Source organism: Salvelinus fontinalis, chromosome 1 (genome assembly GCF_029448725.1).
Source record: "Salvelinus fontinalis isolate EN_2023a chromosome 1, ASM2944872v1, whole genome shotgun sequence".
Lineage (NCBI taxonomy): Eukaryota > Metazoa > Chordata > Actinopteri > Salmoniformes > Salmonidae > Salvelinus > Salvelinus fontinalis.
In genome coordinates this window covers 58978022-58993956 of record NC_074665.1, presented here as the reverse complement: position 1 = coordinate 58993956, position 15935 = coordinate 58978022, and the positions used below count along the sequence as shown (strand labels likewise).

At 43.0% G+C, this 15935-nt stretch overlaps 1 protein-coding gene across 1 annotated transcript in view; it reads left to right on the top strand.

The window, feature by feature from the left end:
* The window catches only part of slc30a6 (solute carrier family 30 member 6), an 86923-nt gene that overhangs the window by 1477 nt on the left and 69511 nt on the right, over positions 1–15935 (top strand). The window contains exons 2-4 of the mRNA XM_055927906.1: positions 10267–10313; positions 10706–10792; positions 15313–15397. Of these exons, the coding sequence (XP_055783881.1) occupies positions 10267–10313; positions 10706–10792; positions 15313–15397 (219 nt within the window). The remainder of the gene's footprint in view (positions 1–10266; positions 10314–10705; positions 10793–15312; positions 15398–15935) is intronic.

Below are 15935 nucleotides of genomic sequence, written 5' to 3'. Positions count from 1 at the left end.
GATGGCATCATCAGGGAGGAAATTATGTGGATATATTGAAGCAACATCTCAATACATCAGTCAGGAAGTTAAATCTTGGTCGCAAATGGGTCTTCCAAATGGACAATGACCCCAAGTGTATTTCCAACGTTGTGGCAAAATGGCTTAAGGACAATAAAGTCAAGGTATTGGAGTGGCCATCACAAGCCCTGACCTCAATCCCATAGAACATTTGTGGGCAGAACTGTAAAAGCATGTGCGAGCAAGGAGGCCAACAAACCTGACTCGGTTACACCAGCTCTGTCAGGAGGAATGGGCCAAAATTCACCCAACTTATTGTGGGAAGCTTGTGGAAGGCTACCTGAAACGTTTGAACCAAGTTAAATAATTTAAAGGCAATGCTACCAAATACTAATTGAGTGTATGTAAACTTCTGATCCACTGGGAATGTGATGAAATAAATAAATAAAAGCTGAAATAAATCATTCTCTACTATTTTTCTGACATTTCACATTCTTAAAATAAAGTGTTGATCCTACCTGACCTAAGACAGGGAATTTTTACTAGGATTAAATGTCAGGAATTGTGAGAAACTGAGTTTAAATGGACAAGGTGTATGTAAACTTCCAACTTCAACTGTAGCTAGCTAGGTGCCTCCATAGGTGCCTGCACAGTTTTTAAACCTTTTCCATCTGCATCCATTTTGCACGTTAACGTTACGACACAAAGGTTATGGCTAAAGCTAGGCATGCATTACACACAAATCTTTACATCAGGGGAGCACTTATGCAAATTGTCTGCATAATCTTTTCATCCTGAAGTCTGTGACCGGTGTTCTCACATTGTGATCTGTCAATCAAAATTATATAATAACACAAGGAATAAATACACAATCAGTAATGATAACTTGGCTATATAGGCCTACACTGGGTACTAGTAACCAAGTCTGTGTGTAAGTGTAAGGGGTAATTGAGATTAGATATGTAACTGTAGGTAGGGATAAAGTGACTAGGCAGCAGGATGGATTTAAAAAAAAACAGTAGCTGCAGCATATGTGATGAGACACAAGAGGTAGTGAAAAAGGGTCAATGCAAATATTACTGGTAACTATTTATCAGTTATATGGCTTGGTGGTAGAAGCTGTTCAGGATCCTGTTGGTTCCAGACTTGGTGCATCTGTACCATTTTCCATGCGAAAGCATAGAGAGCAGTCAATGACTTGGGTGGTTAGAGTCTTTGACAATTTTTGGGGCCTTCCTCTGACACTGCCTGGTATAGTTCATTGATGGCAGGGAGCTTGGCCCCAGTGACGTACTGGGCCATATGCACTACCCTCTGTAGCACCTTGTGGTCGGATGCCAAGCAGTTGCCATATACTCAGCGGTGATGCAGCCAGTCAAGATGCTCTCAATGGTGCAGCTGTATAACTTTTTGAGGATCTAAGGGCCCACATTTTTTCAGCATCCTGAGTGGGCAAAGGTTTTTTTGTGCCTTCTTCACGACTGTGTTGGTGTGTGTGGACCATTATAATTCCTTAGTGATGTGAACACAGAGGAACTTGAAGCTCTCGACCCGCTTAACTACTGCCCCGTGGTTGGGGGCGTGCTCGGCCCATCGTTTCCTGTAGTCCACGATCATCAGTTCCTTTGTTTTGCTGATGTTGAGGGAGAGGTTGTTGTCCTGGTTTGTGGTGGTAAATAGACAGTTACAAAAAAATATAGATACACTTGCTTGGTAAATAGTATTGTCTGCAGCTTATCATGAGGGATTCTATCTCAGGTGAGCAAAACCCCAAGACTTCCTTAAATTTAGATATCACGCCCCAGCAGACACACACCTCCCCCTTAACCTTACCCGAAGCTGCCGTTCGGTCTAGACCAGGGGTGTCAAACTCATTCCACGGAGGGCCTAGTGTCTGCAGGTTTTTGGTTTTTCCTTTCAATAAAGCCCTAGACAACCAGGTGTGGGGAGTTCCTAACTAATTAGTGATGTTAATTCATCAATCAAGTACAAGGGAGGAGCGAAAACCCGCAGACACTCGGCCCCCCGTGGAATGAGTTTGACACCTGTGGTCTAGACGATGTATAGAAAAACCATCTAGATGTGTATTGTTCTTGTTCAACCATGACTCCGAGAAACATAGGATAATACTAAGTCTTTAGGTCCCGTTGATAGGATAATCTCGAACAGAACTTGTCCAGTTCTCTAGTGATTGTATGTTCGCCAATAGAAAGGAAGGTAGAAGCGGTTTATTTAGTTGCTGATGTAGTCTCGTCAGGCAGCCCGCTCGTTTGCCTCTCTTGTGCTATGTCTTCCTCTTTCAAGTACCGGGGATTAGGCCCTGGTCCAGAAGGAGCACGTCCAGAGATGCTGACTCATTGAAGTAGAAATCTTCATCCAAATTGACATTAGTGATCGCTGTTGTGATGTCCAGAAGCTGGTCATATGAAATTATGGCGGAAATATGATGTAAAAATGACAATCAGCTTAAAAAAACATACAAAATAGAAGAATTGGTCAGGAGCCCGTAATACTGCAGCTATCTACTGCAGCTTCATCTTCCATTGTCGCATCGTAGCACCCCCTTGCTGCACAAGATACGACCGGAAATTTCTGGCAAGCCAGAGAAATAATCGGGACCTAAGATACGGATCGGCAGAGCGCAAGTCCCATAATTGCACGTCTTTCACTCGCTCACTTTATGCGACCTACGACGTCTTGGTTGTAGCCTACGATGTTAGGATGTAGCTGCAGTCCCCGGAATTTGTTGTGGATCCAAAACTGGCTCCTCCGTCGCGACGTCCCCTGAATGCCCATCTGCTAGCCTACTAGCCGCGGCCTGCTAGCTGTCTAGAGCATATTGGACTGTTAGCTTAAGAGGCCCATCGGACAAATTCTTTGGCCACTATACCTATTCTGCCAATTGACCTGGACCCCTTTTACCACACAAAGCCCTGCTGATACGCGACGACTGGTCTGCAGACATAACAGCACGAGGGGGCTACAACAGACTTTCTTCCATCCCAACGTCCTTCTAAGGCCCTTCTGCTAGCTTGCAATCCCTGGCCCGCTAGCTGCCTGAATCACAGTGTCTCCGGTCCGAGCCACTCACTGGACCCCTATGATTACTTGGCTACGCATGCCTCTCCCTAATGTCAATATGCCTTGTCCATTGCTGTTTTGGTTAGTGATTATTGCCTTATTTCACTGTAGAGCCTCTAGCCTTGCTCAATACACCTTAGTTAACCCTTTAATTCCAACTCCCACACATGCGGTGACCTCACCTGGTTTAAATTATGTTTCGAGAGACAATATCTCTCTCATCATCACTCAGTGCATAGGTTTACCTCCACTGTATTCTTATCCTACCATACCTTTGTCTGTACATTATGCCTTGAATCTATTATATCGTGCCCAGAAACCTGCTCCTTTTACTCTCTGTTCCGAATGTACTAGAAGACCAGTTCTTATAGCCTTTAGCCGTACCCTTATCCTACTCCTCCTCTGTTCCTCTGGTGATGTAGAGGTTAATCCAGGCCCTGCAGTGCCTAGCTCCACTCCCATTCCTCAGGCGCTCTCATTTATTGACTTCTTTAACTGTAAAAGCCTTGGTTTCATGCATGTTAACATTAGACGCCTCCTCCCTTAGTTTTCTTTTACTCACTACCTAAGCACACTCTGCCAACCCGGATGTCCTAGCTGTGTCTGAATCCTGGCTTAGGAAGACCACCAAAACCCCTGAAATTTCCATCCCTCACTATAACATTTTCAAACAAGACAGAACTGCCAAAGGGGGCGGAGTTGCAATCTACTGCAGAGATAGCCTGCAGAGTTCTGTCTTACTATCCAGGTCTGTGCCCAAACAATTTGAGCGCCTTTCCAGAAACCAGTCTCTCACCGTTGCCGCTTGCTATAGACCACCTTCTGCCCCCAGCTGTGCCCTGGACACCGTATGTGAATTGATTGCCCCCCATCTTTCTTCAGAGCTCGTGCTGTTAGATGACCTAAACTGGGACATGCTTAACACCCCGGCCATCCTACAATCTAAGCTTGATGCCCTCAATCTCACACAAATTATCAATGAACCTACCAGGTACAACCCCAAATCTGTAAACACGGGCACCCTCATAGATATCATCCTAACCAACCTGCCCTTCAAATACACCTCTGCTGTCTTCAACCAGGATCTCAGCGATCACTGCCTCATTGCCTGTGTCCGTAACGGATCTGCAGTCAAACGACCACCCCTCATCACTGTCAAATGCTCCTAAAACACTTCAGCGAGCAGGCCTTTCTAATCGACCTGGCCCGGGTATCCTGGAAGGACATTGACCTCATTCCGTTAGTAGAGGATGCCTGGTTATTCTTTAAAAGGGCTTTCCTCACTCATCTCAAATAAGCATACCCAATTCAAAAAATGTAGAGCCAGGAACAAATATAGCCCCTGGTTCACTCCAGACCTGACTGCCCTTGACCAGCACAAAAACATCCTGTGGCGTACTGCATTAGCATTGAATAGCCCCCACGATATGCAACTTTTCAGGGAAGTTAGGAACCAATATACACAGTCAGTTAGGAAAGCAAAGGCTAGCTTTTTCAAACAGAAATTTTCATCCTGTAGCACTAACACCAAAAAGTTCTGGGACACTGTAAAGTCCATGGAGAATAAGAGCACCTCCTCGCAGCTGCCCACTGCACTGAGGCTAGGAAACACTGTCACCACCGATTTAAATCCGCGATAATTGAGAATTTCAATAAGCATTTTTCTACGGCTGTCCATGCTTTCCACCTGGCTACCCCTACCCCGGTCAACAGCCCTGCACCCCCCACAGCAGCTAGCCCATACCTCCCCCATTTCTCCTTCACCCAAATGAAGATAGTTGATGTTCTGAAAGAGCTGCAAAATCTGGACCCCTACAAATCAGCCGGGCTAGACAATCTGGACTCTCTTTTTAAAATGATCAGCCAAAATTGTTGCAACCCCTATTACTAGCCTGTTCAAGCTTTCTTTCGTATCGTCTGAGATCCCCAAAGATTGGAAAGCTGCTGTGGTCATCCCCCTCTTCAAAGGGGGAGACACTCTAGACTCAAACTGCTACAGACCTATATCTATCCTACCCTGCCTTTCTAAGGTCTTCGAAAGCCAAGTTAACCTGATGAGGACAGGGGGTGCTGTTTTCACTTTTGGGAAAAACGTCTCCAATTTAAACGGCCTCGTACTCAATTCTTGCTCGTACAATATGCATATTATTAATTTTATTGGATAGAAAACACTCTCTAGTTTCTAAAACCGTTGGAATTTTGTCTGTGGGTTTAACAGAACTCATTTGGCAGCACACTTTGTGACCAGGAAGTGGAAAGTCTGAAATCTATGTTCTGTTCAAGTGACTGCCTATAAATGGGCATGATAGGTATGGCTAGATGTGCACGTCATACACCTTCACCCGGATGTCAAGAGGAAGTGAGAGGAAAAAGGAGTTGATTATCTCTGTCTGACGTTGAATAATCCCTCTTGGAACAAGGTGTCCCGCATTTTCTGTTTTCTGCAATGCGCGTGTTGGGACCTGTTATTGCCTACTGGAAACCAGTCGTTATGTGCGAATATGATCTCCGGCTTTGATTTTATTTGATACATGTTACAATATCATCCTAAAGTATGTTTTTTCAATATAGTTTCATTAGATTATTGAAATTTATTCGGGACGTTAGTTGTGTTGCGTTGTTTGACTTTGTTGACGTTGGAGAGCTTAGCGGCGCATGGCCAGTGTGCTTGCTAATTCAAGAGGGAAAAATATCGTTCTGAATCCAAACAAAGACACTTCTGGACAAAGGACCAAAGGTACAACATTCTGATAGATCAGCAAAAGTAGGAACCATTTTGTGATGCTATTTCATATTTCTGTCGAACTGTGTACTAGTAGCTTTGCGCTCAGGTTTTGGTTATTCCCTTACCATAACTAAGTCTTATGTCGTAATGAAGATATTTTTAGAATTCTAACACTGCGATTGCATTAAGAACTAATGGATCTATCGTTTCCTATACAACATGTATTTTTTTGTAATGTTTATGAATAGCTATTTGGTCAGAATAGGTGAGAGTCTAATAGAAATATCCGCACATTCTGGGGAAAAGATGCTACGTTAGCACGTTATGCTACGTTGTATATCCACGGATTTCAGCTCTATATATGCACATTTTCGAACAAAACATAAGTGTATGTATAACCTGATGTTATAGGACTCATCTGAGGAAGGTTTATGAAGGTTAGTGAAATTTAATATCTTTTGCTGGTTTATTCGCTAACGCTAACATGCCTATTGCTATCGCTAACGTGCCTTGATGAATGAATCCGGTCGTGTGGTAGGCTATTGTAGTAAGCTAATATAATGCTATATTATGTTTTCGCTGTAAAACACTTAGACAATCGGAAATATTGTCTGGATTTACAAGATCTGTGTCTTTCAATTACTGTACGCTGTGTATTTTTAAGAAATGTTTTATGATGAGTAATTAGGTAATACATGTTGGTCTCTATAATTGCTCTGGCTGCTTCGGTGCTATTTTTGACGGTAGCTCTGATGGTAGCTGCAATGTAAAACTGATTTATACCTCAAATATGCACATTTTTCGAACAAAACATAGATGTATTGTGTAACATGTTATAAGACTGTCATCTGATTAAGTTGTTTCTTGGTTAGTTTGGTTGGTTCTTGGTTAGTTAGGTTGGCTTTGTGCATGCTACCTGTGCTGTGAAAAATGTCTGTCCTTCTTTGTATTTGGTGGTGAGCTAACATAAATATACGTGCTGTTTTCGCTGTAAAACATTTAAAAAATCAGACATGTTGACTGGATTCACAAGATGTGTATCTTTCATTTGCTGTATTGGACTTGTTAATGTGTGAAAGTTAAATATTTCAAAAAAATATTTTTTGAATTTCGCGCTCTGCCTTTTCAGTGGAATGTGGGAGGAGTTCCGCTAGCGGAACCCCGGAGTCAGACAGGTTAACAAACAGATCACCGACCATTTCAAATCCCACCGTACCTTCTCCGCTATGCAATCTGGTTTCTGAGCTGGTCATGGGTGCACCTCAGCCACGCTCCAGGTCCTAAACGATACCATAACTGCCATCGATAAGAGACATTACTGTGCAGCTGTATTCATCGACCTGGCCAAGGCTTTCGACTCTGTCAATCACCACATTCTTATCGGCAGACTCAACAGCCTTGGTTTCTCAAATGACTGCCTCGCCTGGTTCACCAACTACATCTCTGTCTGAGTTCAGTGTGTCAAATCGGAGGGCCTGTTGTCCGGACCTCTGGCAGTCTCTATGGGGTGCCACCTGGTTCAATCCTCGGGCCGACTCTTTTCTCTGTATACATCAATGATGTCGCTCTTGCTGCTGGTGACTCTCTGGTCCACCTCTATGCAGACGACACCATTCGGTATACTTCTGGCCCTTTGGGCACTGTGTTAACTAACCTCCAGACAAGCTTCAATGCCATACAACACTCCTTCCGTAGCATCCAACATCTCTTAAATGCAAGTAAAACTAAATGCATGCTCTTCAACCGATCGCGGCCCACACCTGCCCGACCGCCCAGCATCACTACTCTGGACGGTTCTGACTTAGAATATGTGGACAACTACAAATACCTAGGTGTCTGGTTAGACTAACCTCTCCTTCCAGACTCACATTAACCTCACTAGGGTATGTGGGACGCTAGCACCTCTTCAACAGCCAGTGAAACTGCAGGGACCCAAATTCAAAACAACAGAAATCCCATAATTAAAATTCCTCAAACATACAAGTATTTTACACCATTTTAAAGATACACTTGTTGTAAATCCAACCACAGTGTCCGATTTCAAAAAGGCTTTACCACGAAAGCACACCAAACGATTATGTTAGGTCAGAGCCAAGTCACAGAAAAACACAGCCATTTTTCCAGCCAAAGAGAGGAGTCACAAAAAGCAGAAATAGAGATAAAATTAATCACTAACCTTTGATGATCTTCATCAGATGACACTCATAGGACTTCATGTTACACAATACATGTATGTTTTGTTCGGTAAAGTTCATATTTATATCCAAAAATCTCAGTTTACATTGGCGCGTTATGTTCAGTAGTTCCAAAACATCCGGTGATTTTGCAGAGAGCCACATCAATTTACAGAAATATTCATAATAAACATTGATAAAAGATACAACTGTTATGAATGGAATTTTAGATCCTCTTCTCCTTAATTCAACCGCTGTATCAGATTTCAAAAAAACTTTACGGAAAAAGCACACCATGCAATAATCTGAGTACAGTGCTCAGACACAAAACCAAGCCATACAGATATCCGACATGTTGTGGAGTCAACAGAAGCCAGAAATAGCATTATAAATATTCACTTACCTTTGATGATCTTCATCAGAATGCACTCCCATGAATCCCAGTTCCACAAATGTTTGATTTGTTCGATAAAGTCCATAATTTATGTCCAAATACCTCCTTTTTGTTTGCGAGTTTAGTACACAATCAAAACTCACGAGGCACGTGCAAGTCCAGGCGAAAGTTCAGACAAAGTCATATTACAGTTCGTAGAAACATATCAAACGAAGTATAGAATCAATCTTTAGGATGTTTTTATCATCAATCTTCAATAATGTTCCAACCGGAGAATTCCTTTGTCTGTAGAAATGCAATGGAATGCAAGCTAACTCTCACGTGGACGCGCGTGGTCAGCTCATGCCACTCTGGCAGACCTCTGACTCATTCAGCTCCCATTCCCCCCTCCTTCACAGTAGAAGCATCAAACAAGGTTCTAAAGACTGTTGACATCTAGTGGAAGCATTAGGAAGTGCAATATGACCCCATAGACACTGTATATTTGATAGGCAATGACTTAAAAAACTACCTAACCTCAGATTTCCCACTTCCTGGTTGGATTTTTTCTCAGGTTTTTCACTGCCATATGAGTTCTGTTAAACTCACAGACATCATTCAAACTGTTTTAGAAACTTCAGTGTTTTCTATCCAAATCTACTAATTATATGCATATTCTAGCTTTTATGGCTGAGTAGCAGGCAGTTTAATTTGGGCATGCTTTTCATCTAAAAATTCTGAATGCTGCTCCCTACCCTAGTGAAGTTAAGCATCTCCAATCTAAAATTAAATCTAGAATCAGCTTCCTATTTCACAACAAAGCATCCTTCACTCATGCTGCCAAACATACCCTCGTAAACTGACTATCCTACCGATCCTTGACTTCGGCGATGTCATTTACAAAATAGCCTCCAACACTCTACTCAGCAAATTGGAGGCACTCTATCACAGTGCCATCCGTTTTGTCACCAATACCCCATATACTACCCACCATTGCGACTTGTATGCTCTCGTTGGCTGTCCCTCGCTTCATATTTGTCGCCAAACCCACTGGCTCCAGGTCATCTATAAGTCTCTGCTAGGTAAAGCCCCGCCTTATCGCAGCTCACTGGTCACCATAGCAACACCCACCCGTAGCACACGCTCCACAGGTGTATTTCACTGGTCACCCCCAAAGCCAATTCCCCCTTTGGCTTTCTTTCCAGTTCTCTGCTGCCAATGACTGGAACAAACGGCAAAAATCACTGAAGCTGGAGACTCATATCTCCCTCACTAACTTTAAGCACCAGCTGTCAGAGCAGCTCATAGATCACTGCACCTGTACATAGCCCATCTGTAATTAGCCTATCCAACTACCTCATCCCCATACTGTTATCTTTTTTATTTATTTAGCTCCTTTGCACCCCAGTATCTCTACTTGTACACTCATCTTCTGCACAACTATCACTCCAGTGTTTAATTGCTATATTGTAATTATTTCACCACTATGGCCTATTTATTGCCTTACCTCCGTTATCCTACCTCATTTGCACACACTGTATATAGACCTTTTCTATTGTATTTTTGACTGTATGTTTGTTTATTCCATGTGTAACTCTGGGTTGTTGTTTGTGTTGCACTGCTTTGCTTTATCTTGGCCAGGTCGCAGTTGTAAATGAGAGCTTGTTCTCAACTTGTCTCCTGGTTAAGTAAAGGTGAAATAAATAAAAATCATGGCAAAATCGCAGTTAAAAATTGTCTAATGTATGGCCAGTTTAAACCAGACCAACCAGATTATTGGTGACATTTTGGAAAACATGCTTAATCAGACATGCGTCGTCCTGGTATCTTGAAAATAAAGTTATATTAAACTTCACTTTGTGTATGGTCCATATCAGTCATCTGTTTTTCATAACCAAATACTTTCTTTGCAGATATCCCAATCCACAGAAAAAAGCAAGAAACTGACATGTATTTGATGGTAAGTTTTCCTTATTCAAGACACCAGTTGGTAGGGTCTAAAGCAGGGATGTTGAACTCATTTTGCCACATTTGATCTTTAACGAGGTCCGGAGGCATTTCCGATGATCCCTGACTTTATAGCTTTCATTTAGGTGATTTATTAGCGAGCTGTACACGGTCAAGAACATTTCCACACAACTAATTTTTGATTTGGTTTCAGTCATAAAGTATATTGAGTATGTCCCCCTGAAAATGCTGTATGTTTGACACCCCTGGTCTAAAGCAGAATTTAGTTTTACAGGCAGCCTACTGTAGCTAAATACGAAGGATAAACACTAATGGTGGTGCTTCTCTCTGAGTCCTTAATCTCACATCCTTCCATGTGACTGTGTGTTTGTGTGGTACCCACAGGGCACTATACACCCATTCCGGAAGACGCACAGATCCTTCTTTGGGAAACTCTCTCAAGAATTCCGCTTGGTGACTTCAGACAGACGGGTAAGGAATTATTAAGGGGTGTGTGCATGCGTGTACATTAACATGCCACAGAGACAACTGTCCCACAGTGGTCTTTGTTTTGGAATTCCCCATCCCTGTAAAATGACGCTTACTTTATTATTGCATTATTCTGGTAAGCTGTTTAGACATCTCATCTCATAGGCAAGCACCCTAACACCTCATGTTAATCGTTCAAACATTTTTAGTTGGTGGCACCAGCCCATTATTTGGTTGCACCACAAAAAATTATTTTGCAGCGTCACACAATAGAAAAATGAGTAATCAATCATTAAGCCATTCACAATGCTTTATTAAGAAGTGTGAGAATAGACTACTGAGATGGTATTCATTAAATTCGTTGTTACATCTAACAGGTCCAGGCAGGAATGCATGATTCAACATATTTTAATATTCATCCTAATCCAGTGATTGTCATGAATTTTAGGTTGACATTTAGACTATTCATGCTATAATTTTCTGTTAAAATAGGGCTGCAGAATAGAGATGAATTTGCCTTCATCTTTATGTGCGCTAATATTACATATTGGCCTAATTCAATTAACCACCTGAGGAAGTGGAAACTCAAAATGCATTAGCTAGATCTCTAACTCTAAAAATAACACCTGCTGCTAGTAGAAATGTATGAATCTAACAGTAAATGTAATGTCCTTAAAATAAACTTTGCATCGGTAGTAGGCCTACTATCCAATCAGGTCTAGTGCAGGTCTAGTGCAGTCGCGATGACCAATACGCATTTTGCATGCTTTGTATTTCAAAGCCATATCAGAAATCTTAATTGTAAAAACGTGTGCTTTGAGCTCAATAATGAGATTTGAGAAATACAAATTATACCTACAGCAAGCTGAGACCCTCCTCTCTTTAGCATGGACAATAGAGAACGACCACTAATCGGCCAAGCCGATATATCGTGCCGATATTGCTATTTTCTAGTCTTTCGGCACCCTTTTCTATAAACTTTGCCAATAGTCCCTTCACATAGCAAATCCAGGTGTCGACTCTAAAAACTGCTGCTTTCTCAGCCGCCACTCACTGTCTGAGCCAAGAGCACTGAATAGTGCCGAGGAATGTCTAGCTGGGAAAATCAGAAGCAGGCTAGCTCAGTATTGAGAAACTGATGAATTGACACTGACCAAAATAGAACATGTTGCAAATATGAATTTAGTTTATTCACTAATAGTAAGGCTTGCCCAGACATGCATGCAATAAGCAAGCTAGCTAGCTAAGTAGATAGCTATGTGAAATGTTAGCAAAGTTGATGATAACTAAACCTTTCATCTGTGATGTTAGCTAGCTAGCTAGTTATAGTAGATACTATGCTATCTGGCTTTACAAACATGGTGCAAAGATATAAGATAGGAGCTAATAGCCAACGTAGCTACCTAACGTTACCTGGTTATCAACATGCACCATTTTTTTCCTGATCATTAATTATAAAAAAAATAAAAATGCTATGCTGAACAAAAATATAAACACAACATGCAACAATCTCAACGATTTTTCTGAGTTACATGGGTGGGCCTGGGAGGGCATAGACCCACCCGATGGGGAACCAGGGCCAGCCAATCAGAGTTTGTTTTTTCCAACAAAAGGGCTTTGTTAAATATAGAAATGCTCCTCAGTTTCATCAGCTGTACGGGTGGCTGGTCTCCGATGATCCCACAGGTAAAGAAGCAGGATGTGGAGGTCCTGGGCAGGCATGGTTTCACTGACATTTTCAACCTGTCCCTGACCGAGTCTGTAATACCAACATGTTTCAAGCAGATCAGCATAGTCCCTGTGCCCAAGAACACTAAGGTAACCTGCCTAAATGACTACCGACCCGTATCACTCACATCTGTAGTCATGAAGTGCTTTGAAAGGCTGGTCATGGCTCACATCAACACCATTATCCCAGAAACCCTAGACCCAATCCAATTTGTATAGCACCCCAACAAATCCACAAATGACGCAATCTCTATTGCACGCCACACTGCCCTTTACCACCTGGACAAAAAGGAACACCCACGTGAGAATGCTATTTATTGACTACAGCTCAGCGTTCAACACCGTAGTGCCCACAAAGCTCATCACTAAGCTAAGGACCCTGGGACTAAACACCTCCCTCTGCAACTGGATCATGGAATTCCTGACGGGTTGCCCCCAAGTGGTAAAGGTAGGGAACAACACATCTACCACGCTGATCCTCAACAGAGGTGCCCCCCCCCTGCGTACTCAGTCCCCTCCTGTACTCCCTGTTCACCCATGACTGCATGGCAAGCCCGACTCCAACACCATTATTAAGTCTGCCAACAACACAACAGTGATCACTGACAACGATGAGACAGCCTATAGGGAGGAGGTCAGTGACCTGGCAGTGTGGTGCCAGCATAACGACCTCTCCCTCACCGTGGTCAAGACAAAGTAGATGATTGTGGAGTACAGGAAAAGGAGGGCCGAGCACGCCCCCATTCTCATCGACGGGGCTGTAGTGGAGCAGGTTGAGAGCCTCAAGTTCCTTTGTGTCCACATCACCAACTAACTGTCATGGTCCAAACACACCAAGACGGTTGCGAAGAGGGCACGACAATGCCTATTCTCTCTCAGGAGACTGAAAAGACTTGGCATGTGTCCTTAGATCCTCAAGAAGTTCTATAGCTGCACCATCGAGAGCATCCTGACTGATTGCAGCACCACCTGGTATGCCAACTGCTCGGCCTCCGACCGCAAGGCACTACAGAGGGTAGTGCGTACGGCCCAGTACATCACTGAGGCCAAGCTTCCTGCCATCTAGGAGCTTTATACCAGGCGGTCAGAGGAAGGCCCTAAAAATAGTCAAAGACTCTAGCCACCCTAGTCATAGACTGTTCACTCTGCTACCGCACGACAAGTGTACTGGAGCGCCAAGTCTCGGTCCAAAAGGCTTCTTAACAGCTTCTACCCCCAAGCCATAAGACTCCTGAACATCTAACCAAATGGCTACCAGGACTATTTGCGTTTTTACGCTGCTGCTACTCTCTGTTTATTATCTATGCATAGTCACTTTACCATTACCTACATATACATATTACCTCGACTAACCTGTGTCCCTGCACATTGACTCTGTACCGGTACCCCCCCGTATATAGCTTCGTTACTGTTATTTTATTATTGCTCTTTAATTATTTGTTATTTTTCTATTTTCTTAAATTGTTTTATTTTTGTTTTCATTTGTTTACTTCCGTTTTATTTAGTTAATACTTTCATAACACCTATTTTTGTCTTGAAACTGCATTGTTGGTTAAGGGCTTGTAAGTAAGCATTTCACTGTAAGGTTTACCTACACCTGTTGTATTCGGCGTATGTGACAAATAAAACTTGATTTGATTTGTGGAGATTGCTTTCCCTAGAAGCTGTATGGAAAAGACTGGGTTAGATTCTATAGGACCAGAGAGACTGGTCGGGGTAAACGGAGTCAATGGAGTTCACTTCACATGCATGGAGAGGAGACTAAGTTTTCCGAAAAGAAAGTTATTTTTGCGGAGGAAGTGGAGATTGGCGTCTTTCTTCATAAGGGTGTGATGATGTGTGATTATTTAGGTTAGGCTCACTGTGGCTTGACACTGGGTATCTGCTCCATCCATGCACTAGGCAGTGGGAATCTTCCAGACTGATGCTGCTGTTAACCTGGCAGTAAAACTCTTCTCTCCTTCTGTGCTGCTGAGTAGACATATTCGTCTGGATTAAAGCTGATGATGAAGTACATGACGTAGGCATATTATCTACAGATGATATATCAGCGACAATATTCTGTGACTCAGGGAGGCTGATGTTCCTGAAGGTGTTTGTGAATGTGTCACTCCAATTTACGATTTAACCTAGATATGGGATGTCTAAAGAACAACCCTCAGGAAAAGATGTGCAAACATGTTTACTTGCAATTCCTCCTTCACCCAGAGGGTGGCAGTGACATCTCGTTGTTCCCTGCTTTCCCAGAAAACGTGTGGGGTGGGGGGGGTGGGGGGGTTGTTGTATGTGTTGGGCGGCATGCTGTTGCTCTGTTTGCACACAGCCACAGGCACAGCGATCTACAGGGCCCTGAAGCTGCAACAGGCCCACACACACACACTTCAGCTCCCATCTCTATCCCTGGCTCCGGCTGTCACAAGACGCCCTAGCCCTGTCATAACACGGTGCACTGCAGTAATTGTAGATTTCACAGCACTCCAAGGACAGCCACTGACTCCAACACGAAGTGACAGACAAAGACGTGGTGGATAGCCTTGAGTTTGTACCGTCCTCACATTTTTGCTTTCCATTTTGTACGTGGTTTGTCTGCAACAAAGTATTCCCTGAATTGGCAAATTAACAATACAATATTATTACATTAGCCTAGCTGACAGATAGGTTAGGCAATGCCATAACATAACCTAACCTATCATCCACCTGCATTAGCTATTAATACACCACTCCAAGCAATCCTATAGATCTAAATTAATTCATTGGTTTAGAAAGCTCTGGTTAATGTTCTGTTTGTGTTTTAGTCATGGAGAATCCTGGTGTTCGGGATGCTGAATGTTCTTTGTACTGGCTGCCTGCTGATGTGGTGCAGCTCCACCAACAGTATGGGTGAGTACTCATCTATATGACACAGTGTTCCACACAGCCAGACAGGCAGGGTTAGCCTAGAGGTTAGAGGGCCCACTGAGTAAACAAGGACATCTATGGACTACAGCTTTGGATACTACATAGTAGAGTACATCAGTGAGAACACTATGTACTGACATTGTTCTGATACTGTGCTCAGACATAATTCTGTTCTCCCTTAAGTTCTTCACCTAGGGCACTTGAAGTTCCCACCATTATAGTGATTATTCTCCAGCTTCCTAGATCCACTTATGATGTCACGTATCCAGAGGGGGAGAGATCCCATATTGCAGAGTCCTGCTGATCCATAGGAATAGTAATTAATCTACTATGTTCTGACCTCCCACCCCCACGCAGATTAGATCTCTGCTGGTGTCGCAGTGTTATTGTGATGGTGTGTTCAGGGCTCTAAAGTGCGACCATTGTGGCCGCATATGCTCCTAAATATTTTGCTGTGCGCCTTTTAATTTGGGCGGACCAGTGCGCCTAAAAAGAAATCATCCAGATGTAATGATGCAGA